This window comes from Indicator indicator, chromosome 1 (assembly GCF_027791375.1).
Source record: "Indicator indicator isolate 239-I01 chromosome 1, UM_Iind_1.1, whole genome shotgun sequence".
NCBI classification, from domain to species: Eukaryota; Metazoa; Chordata; class Aves; order Piciformes; family Indicatoridae; genus Indicator; species Indicator indicator.
The window spans coordinates 19,232,662-19,247,993 of NC_072010.1; the positions used below are offsets into that span (position 1 = coordinate 19,232,662).

The following is a 15,332-nucleotide window of genomic DNA, read 5'->3' on the forward strand; positions in this document are numbered from 1 at the left end:
AGGAGGATACTTCTATTTCTTATTTCCGTACTGCTTCTGATTTGTGGTATGTGATAGCTAGGGATTAAAATTCAAGTGAGTTCCCTGGTGACTGGAAAAGGGGTGACATTGCACCCATTTTAAAAAAGGGTAAAAAGGAGAGCCCAGGGAACTACTGACCTGTGCAGCCTCACCTCAGTGCCTGGGAAAATCATGAAATAGAGACTACTAGAAGCTGTACTAATGCATGTGGAGGACAGAGAGGTGATTCTAGACAGCCACCAAGGGCAAGTCCTGTCTGTCTAACCTCATCACCTTCTATGATGGAGTGATTGCATCAGTGGAAAAGTGAGGACCTATTAATGTCATCTATCTAGATTTTTGTAAAGCCTTTGACTTGATCCCCCACAACGTCCTTCTCTCCAAATTGGAGTTACAGATTTGATGGATGGACTGTTCAGTGGACAAATAATTGTTTGGATGGTTGGATCCTGAGGGTAGTGGTCAAGACCTCGGTGTCCAGATTGAGATTGTGACAAGTGGCATCACACAGGAGTCCTTATTGGGACTAGTGCTGTTTAATATCTTAATCGGTGACGCAGACAATGGAAGCAAGTGCACCCTCAGCAAGTTTGCTGATGACACCAAGCTGATTGATGGGGGTGGGAGGGTGTTGTTGACATGCCTGAGGGGTGGGATTCCATCTAGAGGGATCTTCATAAGCTCAAGGAGTGGGTTCATGGAACTTCTGAGTTGAATGCCAAGTGCAAGGTCCTACATCTGAGTCAGGGCAATCATTGATGTCAATACCAGCTTAGAGTATAATGGGAGATAGCAGCCCTGTGGAAAAACACTCGAGGGTAGTAGTAGATGAAAAGCTGGCTGTTGTCTAGCAGGATTTATTTAGGTATGAAAGTACTTAAGGGTTTTTAATAATAGTTTCAAGGAGTTCTGCTTTTAAAAAAGGAATTCAGACTTTGGGAAATGTCACTGGCAATTCTGTCAACCTGGAGAAGAGTAGGGTCCAAGGAGACCTTAAAGTGGCTTTCAGTAATTAAAAGAGGCCTAGAAGGAAGATAGGGACAGTCTTTTTTTTTTTTTTTTTTTTTTTTTTCACCAAGGCCTGTTCTAGCCTAAATCTATCCTCCTTTATAAGGAAGACTTTTTTTTATGAGGATGATGAAACATTGGAACAGGCTACTCAGAGAGGTGGTACATGTCACATGGGAGTGTCAGGTTGGATGGGGCTTTTGAGGAACCTGACCATGAAGATTTTCCTGCTTATGGCAGAGAAGTTGGACTAGATGACCTTTAAAGGTCCTTTCCAACCCAAACAATTCTATGATTCTATGAGTGAAGCCACCTTAGGAATGATCTCAGAAGTTAGGGAGAACTGATTACCAAGGTGCAATGCCAAGTATGGTTTCAGCAGCTTTAAGTTTGCAGCATGTACAGCATACAATTGAGAATCAAGCAAGTCTAGAATTAACTTCAGTGAAAAACAGTTGTTTGGTTAAAATGTTTGTTCTGTTTCAAATTAATTTTATTGATGGTGGCATCTCTGATTTAACACATTACATTGATGTGATTTTGAATGATAAAAGTTCTAGGAAAGTTTGAGGTAGAATTTTCAGCATTTGGTTGTACTTTGGAGAAGACCTTCTCTATTCCTCTCATCCTATCCTGAGATTAGTACTGGAAATGGTGGAGATAGATACAAATAAAAACCATTTCTTCTATATAAATAAATACCACCTTCTTCTACAAATCTAAATTTCCCATATGAAACGCAAATACAGCATTTGTATGAAGTGGCAAAAGGGCTAGTTCAAGTGTGTTTTGTTAGTTTTTTGTATAAGGTTGAGTTCGTCACAGCTGGAAACTAATGGTTGCTAACATCGCTTCTAAAATAATGGAAAAAAAATAACCCAAAAAAGAGAGGTTTATTTTTATGCAGGAAAGACATGGTATTAATATTACAGTGTTTAGCATGGAACAACTATATATGCACAAAACAGATTTGAAATGTAAGCATTAAAAGAAAGGAAAAATGTTGCAAGATATTATGTGTTCTTGTTGAAATACATACTGTACTTGTACGCAAGCACACTACAGGTTTGGTTTTTTTGTCTTTCAGGGATATAACAACAATGAAAGGTACCATTGTTGCTCAAGTTGATTCAAGTGAGTCTTTCCAGGAGTTTTGTAGTACATCGTGCTTATCCTTCTATGAAGATAAACAGAGTCCCTCAAAAGGAGCTTTGAATAAATCAAGATGCACTATCTGTGGTAAACTAACTGAGGTCTGCTTGACTTTTTGTTTCTCCCCTCTCTTCTTTCCCCATAATGATAATATGAATAACTTACATTCTGAAATAAAACTGAAAATAAGGGAGTTTAAAATCTGATTCAGTGTTTTTCATATGCAGTGAGATACTGAGGTATGTAGGCTTAATATTCACAGAGAAAGAATTCAGAAAGGTTAATATCTGGGTTTTGTTTCAGAAATGAAGTGCTATTTTCTGGTATCTTGTTGCTACTGTCAACAATTCTACTAGGCGTAGAATCTTGTAATTTTAACCCATGTCTCCCATATAGAAGGATTACTATTGAAAAAAGTCAAGACTCATTCTTTGCTTTTTTAATATATGTTTTGAAAGATTATACAACTGTTTTGAGAAATATATAAAATATACATAATTTTAAATTCTCATGAATATATTAATTTACTCTGCATGCCATTACTAAGCCTGCTGTACTTCAAGGTACTACTTTACACAGCATATGGGTCTGGCCAGTCTTTATATGCCACGTTATTAGCATGGAAATTGAATATTTTATAAAACTGCATGAATTGACCTTTTGCTCTAATAACACAGTTGTTACATTCTTCCCTATATGATCTTTACTTCTAGGCTACAAGGGTCCCAGATTTTTTTTTTTTCCCCCCCTAGAACTTAGGAGACAACAGAAACACCTATTTCTGTTTCTGTATTTCATGGTCATTTCAAACATATCTGTTAAATAGTGAGCTAGTATGATCTGGTTTTAGTTACTGTACGTCAGTGAAAGAGTTCTGGCTTGTCTAGTTGTTTCAGGCAACTTTGTGCTTGTGTGCTGATGGAATACTTTTTTTATTCATATTTTTTAGATTCGTCATGAAGTTAGCTTTAAAAATATGACTCATAAGTTGTGCAGTGACCATTGCTTCAATAGATACAGAATGGCAAATGGCTTAGTAATGAATTGCTGTGAGCATTGTGGGGAGTATTTGCCCAGTAAAGGAGCTGGAAACAATATTCTTACTATTGATGGTCAGCAGAAAAGATTCTGCTGTCAGAACTGCGTTGGTGAATACAAGCAGGTAATTACTTCTTTACGTAATAATAATAATAATAATAATAAACATTGTTACTATTCTTTTGATTTATCCTGTTACTCATGATTTTACTTCTCTTTAGAAGTCTTAAATAACACAGACTTCTAAAAATGCAAATCATGCCAGTAAGGACAAACTAGCCAAAATGGACCTTTTACTACTGGCTTTTTTTGGTGTTGCTGTATTAGCAATACTTACTTGTTATTAATGAAAAATGTAATTGAAATAAAACTGTTATTAATTTATATTTCTTTCTAATGGGTGTATCATGAGTATATTTAGTAGTAAGCCTGACACAGACAGGCTTACTGTTCCTTAAGCAATGTTCATTTTTAGATGTAAAAATTCGCTTGTATGGAGTTGAAACATGCAAAAATGTGCAGAGCATACAAATTGACATTGCTGTGAGAATGGACTGCCTGGTACGTGGTGGCTGTATACCTGTATAATGTCTAACCTCTTCCACTGCACAGCACAGGATTTCAAAATTTGTTACTTTGATCCTTCCATCTGTTAAACCTCATGCTTTCATTTTAGTGTTTTTTTTTTGTTTGTTTTGTTTTGTGTGGTTTGTTTTTTGTTGTTGTATTTATTTATTTATTTATTTATTTATTTATTTATTTATTTATTTATTTATTTACTCTATGAGACAGTAATAATTGTTGTGGTTAAAAATAATTCCAAATCATGAAATTTGATTCTGGTGTCTTGTGTATGGCAGAGCCAACTTAGCTCTGAACTGTTACTAATGCTGCCTGGAAGGTTTAAATGTTAATCACAGCATTTATGGTATAATACCATACTATGAAATAGTAAATATTGGGGTGGAAGATATGCAATTTGGGGATTTTTTCCCCCCCTTTGGGGCTTTTTGCTTGGTATATTCTGCTCCAAGTTTATAGGGACAGTGTTCTGAAAGTACTGTTTTACTAGCAACAAACTTTTTCACCTGATTATGAAGTTCACACTTGAATATCTGAATGGCCTCAGTGCTGCACACTGCTCTGGATTCTTTCTTCGTCTCTTACTATTTTTGAGAAAACAAATAATGCAAGAGAAAAGGGGAATGAAGTGCTGAATGGTTTTAAGTTCAGTAATGTTGCATTATGTATGTCTGCATTTTCTCCTTGGATGTTCAGTTTTGGTAGTTCTGGGGATGGCTGTCGTTGTTTATTTTCTGTGTGCAAACAGCAAATCTGGAAACCTGTGTATGTAAACAGCATCACTGAAAACATAACATAAGCATTATTCTTTTGTCACAGCTATACCAAAAGGGACAGGATAGGTTTCCAAGATACTAAAAGCATAGGCATGCCCAGAAGCCGTGGAAAGACTTGAAGAAACATTGAATACTGTCTCTCGAAGAAACAAAAAAGACATGAGATTAACTTTGAACTTGAAACATTCCCATACAACCAGTATAACATGCACTGCACATGGAATTGTGAAGTGATCGTGGAATTTTGAGAGGTCGAATGATAAATCTGTATTAAACTCTAATTGCAGACTGTATTCTTTGTTCAGATACTGTTATTTTTTTTGTTTGTTTAGATATGTATTTGGGAGTGAGAAGGATATGGGTAGCAAGTTACATGTTGCTGTTTGATATGGGGAGAAGGAGTAGTTTGTAGTACCAGGAACCTTCATAAGTAGCTTTGGGTATTGTGCATTGTTGTGAGGATCCTTAAAAGAACCTTAAAAATGGATAGAGAACCTTAGAAGTGGATGCACACTGTTTCGGTACATTCAGTTCCAATAGACTTTTAAGTATGTTCTTAATTCTTTTGTGATAATATTTGTCACTGAGGAACTGCTTCAGACGCTGAGAAGCTTAATTTGAGTGCTAATGTGCATCTGGTTTGGAGTGGTGATTCAGTGTGATCCTTAACCGGTAGGATTCTGATGTTCTTGGGGTGTGGGGTTTTGGGGTATTTTTGATATGAAGAGAAACTGAAACTATGTAATTAGGAGGTTTTTAGTGTATGTTGCAGGTGTCAAAGTTGTTCAGGACACAAATATTTGAGAATATTTAGTTGTCTAGCAGGATTTAGTTAAGTTTAAAGTTCCATTTTCATTAAGGTTTTTCTTTTTTAATCGAATGTTTTTAAGGAGTTCTGCTTTTAAAAAAGGAATTTAGACTTTGGAAAACATCACTGAATTCTCTCAGCCTGGAGAAGAGAGGGCTCCAAGGAGAAATTACAGTGACTTTCAGTACTTAAAAGGAGCCTAGAAGGAAAGTGGGGACAGTCTTTTTAGCAAGATCTGTTGAGAGCTGACTAGATGGCATATAAAGGTCCCTTCCAAGCTAAAATCATTCACTTGAGTCTGTGAACTCATTGGGCCACAACTGGCAAATTGTAGGTTGCTTTATTCAGGTGTAACAATGTTTTCTTGGAAATTTTTTGTTAGGCCTTGCTTTTAAAGGAGAACTGATGAAGGAGACAATATGAGAGAGTTGCTGTTACACACTGCAATAAAATTAATGGAGTAATACAGGAAAAGTTGATGTATCATTTGATTGCAGCATTATGTTGTTCAACTGATAATTGTGTGTCACATAACAGTTTTACCAAATGTTTTCTTACAAACAGTTGTAAAATACATAGGTTTTACTGGTTTGAGCTTTGTATTAAGCAGTTGCCATTGTAAATGTCATACACCTATCAATATGCTATACGTTGTAGTAGTAATAAACAAAAACTGATTTCTGTTACTTGTACCTATCTACATACTTTATCCCTATTTTTTTAATAAATATTACACTGGTTTGAAAAAATAATTTTCAGTAAATTATCATGGACATTTTTTCCTGGAATAAAAAAAAAGAAGTGGTAGGTAATTAAAATTACTCTGGCTCTCAGAATGGCCAATTATCACTGCAAAGGGTTTCTTTTCTCTGCTTTAGACTAGACTGTTGGTGGGAGTAAGAAACAGTGTTATTCCTGGGATGGGGAGTAGGCTTTTTTCTGAAGTGTCTAGGTCACCTTTCAAGCTGATAAATGCACTCAGCTTTTTATATACCTGTTTCAGGATGTGGTTTAGAACTGAGACACAAACAAGCTTGAATATTACATCCAGTGTTTTTCTTTCCTGAGAGGTGATGGTTGGTGAGGGTCTTACATGAAACTGAAATAGTTACAGAGTGTAGGTTTCTTTTGTATTAAAAGCTTTGAAAAATAATTAATTCAAGACCTAAAGAAAATTAGACACAGTCTAACTAATGCTGACTGTGGTTATATGCAAGTGCATGATAATTTCCTGACAGCACAGGAGGGAGTCATGGAGCATGAAGACAGCTAAGTGCTAGTCAAGCTTTTAAAAAAGAATAAAACAATACAATTCTTCCTCCAAAACTGAAGTAAGTGTGACCATTTAGGTAAAACATGAAAACAAACCCCCTATTGGAAGCAGTTATTTTTTTGTTAAACCTGAAGAAGAATGCTACTACTAGATCCTGAATTCTTTACATGCTGTATGGAGATTCAAACTCTTCATGTGTAGAAGGGCAAGAGGGACTTAAAAAATTACGCTAAAACAAACAAATAGAACAAAAAAAATTCTAAAAGGGAATGAGATCATATTTGACAAGGAGGTGGCTAAATTGTGTTAGGTAATTGTGTAAGTGATGGAATATTTTATAACTAAGAATTTCATAAAATGATAGCTTAACCATTACAAAAATTACTTCAGTGATTAATTTAAAACTCATCGTCTATGCAGCACATTGAAACAGACCCCAAATATGCCTGCCATGAAGACATTACTCAAAAGAATATGCGTTTGTTTCAATTTTTCTGATACTATTGCGTGTTTTCTGAGTTCAAAATTAGTTGAATCCCTTTAAAGGGAATTGCAGCACTGTGTGTGTTCTGGTTTGTTTTAAGGAACAAGTGAATTCTATAACTTGTGTAAACAACCATACCTTTTAATTTTCAGCTATTCGATTAAGGTAAAGCTGAGACTCTCTACTTCCAAAAATTATGGTCTTTAACTGCTATACTTACTGGCCTGATCAGTCCACAGTGCTCTTGATTCTGCTATGAAAGCATTCCATGCTTTACTATTTTAAAATGTTCCTTTACTTTCTTTTTTCCTTTGTTTCTGTACCTACAATCCATTAGACTTATCACCTGAGTTTTGCTTGCTTTGGGTGCTTCTTAAAAGTAATGGTCTGCATGTGCTGTCAAAAAAAGGGTGATGGAACACTGGAACTGGCTGCCCAGAAAGGCTGCAGAGTCCTCTGGAGGCTTTCACCCTCCTGGATGTGTTCCTGTGGAATCTTCTCTGGTGAACCTGCAATTAGTAGAGGGGTTGGACTGGGTTGGGCTAGATCTCAAGAGGTTTCTTCAATCCCTACCATTCTGTGGTTCTGTGAGCTCTAGCAATTTCTTCATAGACTTCTTAATAGCTCTGGAATGAAATGAGTATGAATGCAAGCCAAATTAGTATTTTTCTAGTTGGAAAGAATACTTGCAGTGTCTTTTCATCTAGTGAAACTTCAGTACTAAATAAAAATACATCTGATTGACTTCCATGTTTACATGAAGACTTGCTACTGAACATGCTTTAAGACTAATCTGATTGTGCTGTCCCTTTAATCTATTCACTTACAAGCAATATGGAAAAAAAGCCCGAATAACAACAACAACAAAAAAAATCTAGCAGTTTTGTCTCCTTATTTTGAATGCTGCTTCTTGTCAAACAGCCGCTTTTGGGAACTCTTAAAATTGCTTCATCTGCTTTAACTGTGCAGAGATTTAGGAGCCTTCACTGTACACGATGATATGCAGATTGCTTCGGCAACTTGGGATTTGTTGCTTAGGTAGACTTTGAATTTAGTCTCACAAAATGTATTGCCATATACTAGTTTAAATCTCACTGAATGCTGTGATGGAGTGTCTTGTTACATAGTACTTCAGTGGAAACATCGAGGGTTTTCTCCTTTGTCTTGTCCGATGCAGTGTTTGTGCTTTTTCTGTGCTTCTTTGCTATTAAGACACATCTGCCCTTTTTGATGGGAAAATTAACTACACAATCTGCTGTTTCCTGCCACTGTTACTGCTTTCTAAACCCTAATTTCCAAGTGCGCTTCAAGAGTAAATACTGTTGACGAAACCAATAATTGTGAGAGCTGAACAGCTGCTTCACATAGAAATATTAGAAATACTGACTTTTCAAAAAAAATTACTGTTTTTAATTTCTGGTCATTTTTAAAGAGAAGTTCCATGGTTTCAACTAGTTCAAACTAGTTTAATAGTCAAGTCAAGAAGTATGATAAACCACTTCTGTCTCATTTCAGGTAATACTTAATTTGGTATTAAGTATTCTTTGATTAATCCTGATACTATGTAGACTTCAGGTGGAGACAGCTAGATGCTTTTTACCCTATCTACTGTGGTTAAACAACAGGAATCTTTATCAACCAAGAAGTAATCATTTCCTCTTCCTGCTTAATGGTGTGGGAGCCTCTTAGTATTTATGTCTTCAGTTCCTTGCATCTCTGATGCAAATGAAGACGTTCTAGAACGTCTTCTGTTTTCTGGAATAATTTCTTTTAGTATTTCTGCTTCAAATATCTGTCTTCAACTGTAGAATTTATTACTCTTTGAGAAAAAACTTTCTAATGAGCTTTTCCTTATAGACACTGGATTATCATTCATAGCAAGGTTCAGAATGTTATTTTATTGATACTTTGAAAGGTAAAGTAAGATAGGTACATCAGAGATGTTAACAATGTAGTCCTGAAGAAAAGTGCTTAGGACCATCAAAATTGTGATCTGTGTGGGAACACAGAAAATTCTTGGGAAGAGGAAGCAAGGATATGACTAGGTCTAAGAGTTAGAATGGGTATAAACACATCTAGCATTGCTATCCCTGGAGTAATTGCACAGAGTTGAGGGAAAGAGGAAGAAAAAGGCAAAACGGGCACAATTGAAACATTCAGTTAATGTAAAAGTAACTAGCTTTTATGGCAGGTGTGTTCAGCTCTGCTTTTCTTGAAGGCATGAAGGCAAGTGTCTTGATAGGAGTAACAGAACTGGCAAAAAGAGGGAATGTTGGCAGTTGGAGATGCCAAAGAAAAGTTATTGGATGTGTTACTGATTTGACCGCAGAACTTAGCTGATGGAATGTAAACACAAATCACTTGATGTTCCAGAGCCACTAAAACAATTCAGCTTTTGCTCTTAAGACTTGGGCAAATGCTTTTGAGGTATTATTAATCTTAATCTCATTCATTGAAGCCCAGGAAGGGTTTACAGTTGTTATTCTTGAGGGAGAGATGATTTGGGTGCAGTATTTTGAAAGACTGAATCAATAATACAGTTTCTTCTTTCTTTGCTGTTACAGATTCTGCTGACATCTGGTTCTTTTCTTAGACGTATGTGTTCCTTCTGGATCCATCTGGACAGTCCTTCTTTGAAACAAATCTGAAGTAGCTTAGTTGCTGTTTTCTTGATTGCTTTAATGGATCTCTGTTACCATAGAATTCTATGTAGTGAATATCTTTGCTTTCCTTTCTTAAAAAAAAAAAAAATCTATCTTCTTTACTTTTTGTATTTGAGCAGAAGTTGACTGTTTCTGTCCCAGAATATTCTTTTCTAGAACCTTTCCTGGTATTTACCTTATATCTGATCCAAAACTGTTACTCTGTAAAGCTACTGGAGTGATGCTTGTTGCTTGGATGGAGAGGTCTCTACCAGTCTGTTTTACTACAATCCATGAGAGTTTAACTGCAAAGCATTTCCTTCAACTGGAAGCAAGTGTTTAGGCTGCTATGTAGTGTTTTAGCCATCAGCTGGTATTCTGGTGTTCTGAACCGACTGGCCAGCACATAGAAGTTGCAGCAGGAATGCATCTTAGGGTGCAGGTGTGTTAATCCTGCTCTCTATCCTGAAGTCACATGAAGCAGATCATACAGCTTTGTTTCAGTCAGGAATAAAAGCCTATAGCAGAGATGCTTAGATTCAAGGCACCGATAGCTTTAGATAAATAATCTTGCACCTAGGAAGTTCAAGAACAGAACCTTTAATTAGTTTCAGTTGTAAATAGAAGTGAGACTTGTAAAATACCTGGAAATTACAGTGTTGGTCTGATACTTACTTTGGGGCTTGATTTTTCTTATTAGTAGGAGGTATGCAAGAAGAGCTCTAGCCTTCAGCTTTTGTGATCCTTCCAGAAGATGTAAAGGAAGATCAAGATTCCTGTTAAAATAATTGTAGCTGATAATGGCATGAACCTCAGAAAAATCCTCAGAAACCCTCCAAGTAAATTTTTTATTTCCAGGGTTCTGGATTTTTGTTACATCAGTACTTCTGATTCTGGAGTATGTCCAATTTATCTGTTTTGTCTTGCATCTTAATCGCCACTTTTGTGTTTGCCAGTTTGAGATAAATACCGTCCTAGTGGACAGAACGAAGTGTCTGTAGAATTAGTAACTTGTAAGAATTTTCATGTCTCGTTAAGAGTTTTATAATCTGTCTTTCCTCAGTTACCATCGTGGGATACCTATTGTGAAGTAGAGCTGATTTCTGGAGTTAGTGTTCTAATGAAACATACGAAAAAGTCATGAAAGAATGAACGAGATTAGAATCATAGTAACAGACTTAAGGCTTCTGTATTTTGTTCAGACTTTTATGCTTTGAAAGAGGTCAAATATGCAAGGAGATCTAGCAAAAATTAGGTCATCTTGGTGGAGAATCTAGATGGCATAGTGAGATAGATGTATAGTCAGACAACTTTACATTGAGCTTTCCCTCACAGGCCACTGGGCCTTTGTTCGCAAGAAATTTTGCCTCTGGATTAGCTTTATTGTTTTATACTTATTAACATACTCAGTACAGTGTTCCTTACTAATTTAATAGTGTTTCTACTTAGTTTTTGTTAAGATTTCAGTTCTTAAACTTGCATATATATTCATAGGACATGGTAGATTTGAATTTTCCAGAAGTGTTGCATAGAAGGAAAATGCTTTTTACTTTTCTCTCATGGATTGGTTCTGAGTTAATTCTGTCATTGGAGGAAAACTGAATTTGAGACTAGTTTGAATGTGCAGGTTTTAGTCTCTAATCACTTTTGCCTACCATTGAAATATCATGGGGAGCACAAGCCATTACTTCACCCAAAATGGAAGATAAATGCCAAGAATGTAGCAGGGTCAAAGGATGGGGAACTCCAGCTTCTCTGAGCCACCTATTGCTGTATTAGCAGGACTGTAGCCAGAGGGTCAGGGGGAGTGTTTTCTGTGCCATGCAGGACAAAGTTTGACTCAGAATTCTACAAAATGCACAGTGGAAGAGTGAGAGGCAACAGACACAACTTGAAAACAAAAGAAAACAGAAGATAGAAGGAAAAGCTTTTTTTTTTCTGTGAGCATGGTGAAATCTTTGAGAGATGTTTTGGGATGCATATCCTGGGAGATGCTCAATTTTGTCTGAGCCAAAATCCTGGGGAACCAGCTCTGGACCTGCTTTTAGCAGGAGGTTGCACTTGGTCTCTGCATGTCCTTTCCAGTCTGTGTGATTCTGTGAATCTGAAACAAAGAATGAAGCAGTGATTATAAATTAAGAGTCAGAAAGTTTTTTAGTTTTGTTCTTGTCTCTTCCTAATGAAGATTTTTGCATTCTTCTGGTTTTCTCTTTACTAGCATTTTCTTTTGTCTCTTGCCATGAAATGCCAGTGATACTGACACAGCTTTACATTTTCCCTAATTTCTTTTCTGAACACCAGCTTTTTTGAAGATGGTTAAAATATTCAGTTAAAAGGAACAATGATCTGTTGTAAGAAAATGAGAAGAGCTGTTCCGGTTCAGAGCAGGGATCGAGACTCTACAGTGTATGTAAGTGGGCATGGAGGAAAGAGGAATAACAGGGCAGGTACTTAAGATGTTTTTCCCTGAATGGTCTCTTAGCTTCTCACTCTCTAGAGATCAGGGAATCTCTTGAACTTTATGCAATGTTCCTGTAAACTTACTTTTAGCAAATCTCTTTAATTTGTGCTTTTCCAGTCCGTTTCTGAACACCTGTAGGCAGCTTTTCCATCCATGATGCTCTTTGGTAAGAAATTCTGCTGACCTGTTTATTAGAAGAGCTGACTCCTGTTTTTTGTTTTGAAACTTCTTCTGTTGATAGTAATGTGATTTCCCTTAACTGTTTTTATGAGAAATGAGCAGTTTCTCTATAGTGGCTGACATTATACCATCTTTGATTCTGTCATTATCCTCAGAAACTATCTTTTTTCCAGGTCAAATGTAGTGTTGCTTTCTAAACAATGCTCTTTGGACTCTATGTATTACTGTAGTTCTTAGTTGTAGTGAATCTTCTGTTTATTTATTCCAGATATAAAGGTATTTATGGGGAAATTATTCTCAAATACTGATTTTCTACAGAATGAAATTAATACTACAGATTCTTAGGGATGAAAGGTAGCATTCTCAAGAATTAGACAGTAAAAATATAAGTTACTTGAAAACCTTGAGGAAAGATTCTCTATGGAAAGCTGACACTTTAGAACAGGAAAAAATTACTGGTTTGCATTATGGCTATCTGAAAATATACAGGATAGTAAAGTCTCTGATGCTGTTGAGCTATATAGACTGTTAAAAATAAATGTTAGAGACACCTGTATAATTCTGACTGATGAATACTTTCAGGTACGTTTTAAACTTTTTATGATAGTGTTCATCTCCTTGGTTTTGAGTGGTTGGAATATTCAAACTTCAAAGTTTGGGAGTGCTGCAAAGAGTAATACAAGCAAAGGAAAAAGGAGGAGATGATGATTATAAGGTTTCAGAAGCAATAAATTTGAAGAAGCTTCAGGCCTTTCAAGTTTTGATTTGGATTTTTGTTGTTGTTGGGTGTTTTTTTTTCCTTTGCTGGTATTCCATCTCCTTCAGTTGTGTAACTGCATAATTAATGCAGAAACACCCAAACACTCTTAGTTGCTGTGACGACAAGAAAATGAGAGCTTTACTGTTACACTTTTATGTTCTTCATAGTACTGTTAATCGAGGTCTAAGTTTACTAGATTATTACTAGTTATTAAACAAAGATTCTTCTTGTTGCTTTTAAGTCTGAAATATCTAGGGTCAAATCAGTATTACAAGGATGCTTGAAATTCAGAAGTGATGGACATGCTGCTGCACGTCATCCTTTTTAGATGTCAGTTGAATAATGAGATATTTGAGATGGTGGTTAGCCAAAGCTATTTCTACTTTCAAGGGGCTCTTGTTGAAATGTGTATTGACACGATGAATCTTTTCTATCTTACTATAAATAAATCTACTATAACCTGTATTCTTATCTTGGTATCTCTTGAAGTCCTCATGGCCTCAGTTTGATTTTCCTTTCAGACCTAGACCTTGTGAAAGCTTCATTTAGGCGTGCATTGTTTTTTGATTGTATTCCTGAAGCTCTAAGGGGTTTGCCAGCATATTTGCATCAGTGCTTTTAAATTTACATTTTGATTTCTTCTAGAGATACAAAGGCAACTTGTGCATGCAGATTTTTTGATGGTGGTTGTCCATTAGCCCTGTTTCAAGAAGTTAAGTCCTTTGTAAATTGTGACCTCCTGTATTCTTACTGGTAATACAACTTGAAGTATGCTTGACTCCCTGCTTTTGTCTGTGAGCCTGTCAGAGGAAATGAATATATGTTGGCAGGATAGCCCCAACTACAGAACAATACAGTTGCTACATTTTGATCTTAGTATTTACCATGAAGTTTATCAGTGTAGTGGGTGATTAGGAGAATTACTTGGTGCCGAGTAATGTCTTTAAAGCGAAATGGGAAGTTGTGTGGTATTTTGAAATTTTGCTGTTTTCTGCAAGGTGCTACACCAAATTTGTGGCAGAAGCATGTCTATTTGTGCTTTTTTATATAAGGGATGTTGATACATGTTAATAAACCCACAAATTTCTTCCCTGGCTGTCTGTAAGACTGGAATTAGCTCATTGTTCAATATAAGTAATTAAGAAGAGTGAAGATAGTCACAGAAGCTTCTGTTACTCTGAACAAAGTGAGATACCTATGAAACACTTTGCTTTTCCTTCTCCCTTCAGACCCTGAAGAGAGGAGGTGGAGGTAGTGCCAAATCACTCCCCAGCAGAAGGGAAGAAATCTTAATTCTGAAGTGTCAATAGTATATTTTCTAGTACTTAGTAAGTAGAGAGTATACCTGATAGGAGACTCATTGGTGTTCTCATGAAGAATTCTGTGATCACTTTCACAGCCATAATACTCTTTCTATGGGCAGGGAAGGTGCCTGGACTGTTCTTGGTTTTTGCTTTGTTTTAATTTTTTGCTGAAGCTTGCTTTATGGTGCTTGAGATACTTGTCTAACACTGATGTCGTAGTAGGTCTGAACTGTGGATTTTGTGTTTTTTGATGTTGCTATTTCTGCTTGGGGCAACTTTTCTGTGCTTTTAGAGAACGTTTGTTCCCCTCTCTGGAGATCTGTTGCTTGTGAGTTCTGTTACCAGGCTCATGGAGTTTGAGTTCTTCATTGGATCCAATAAGAAACATAGGAACTCTGCAGTGGTTCTTTTGCATGAATGACTGGAATTAGGAGAATTGTGAAGTTAGAGGTTCTCTCAACAGTGACATGACATAATGTTAAGGGTTTAGTCTTCACGCAGATATTTAGCTTTAGACAGCTTTCCCACTAAGAACTAGAGACCCAACCATAGTGCTGTAAGTGCTCTTGAGAGGATGGATGATCATGAGATTTAGTTAATACAGAAAGGTCCTGATGTGGATGCAAATTGGAGAAGTAATTTCTTTTGTTTGTTATAATTTAAAAGCAAAAGCCAAACGTAGTTTTAACTAATGTGTTGTTTTGCTTTGTTTTATGTTGTAGAAATATGGCAAATTAACATCTTGTGCTGGCTGCAGAGCCCAGTGCAGGTTTTTTGACATGACTCAGTGCATAGGATCTAATGGGTATGTGGAGCCATACTGTTCAGCTGCATGCATGAACA

General features: G+C 36.4%; 1 protein-coding gene across 1 annotated transcript in view; it reads left to right on the forward strand.

Moving 5' to 3' along the window:
* Nucleotides 1–15,332, forward strand: part of ZMYM2 (zinc finger MYM-type containing 2) — a 69,308-nt gene that overhangs the window by 12,843 nt on the left and 41,133 nt on the right. Inside the window, 5 exon segments of the mRNA XM_054390636.1 lie at nt 2,117–2,282; nt 3,131–3,343; nt 4,621–4,643; nt 7,295–7,307; nt 15,212–15,331. Of these exon segments, the coding sequence (XP_054246611.1) occupies nt 2,117–2,282; nt 3,131–3,343; nt 4,621–4,643; nt 7,295–7,307; nt 15,212–15,331 (535 nt within the window).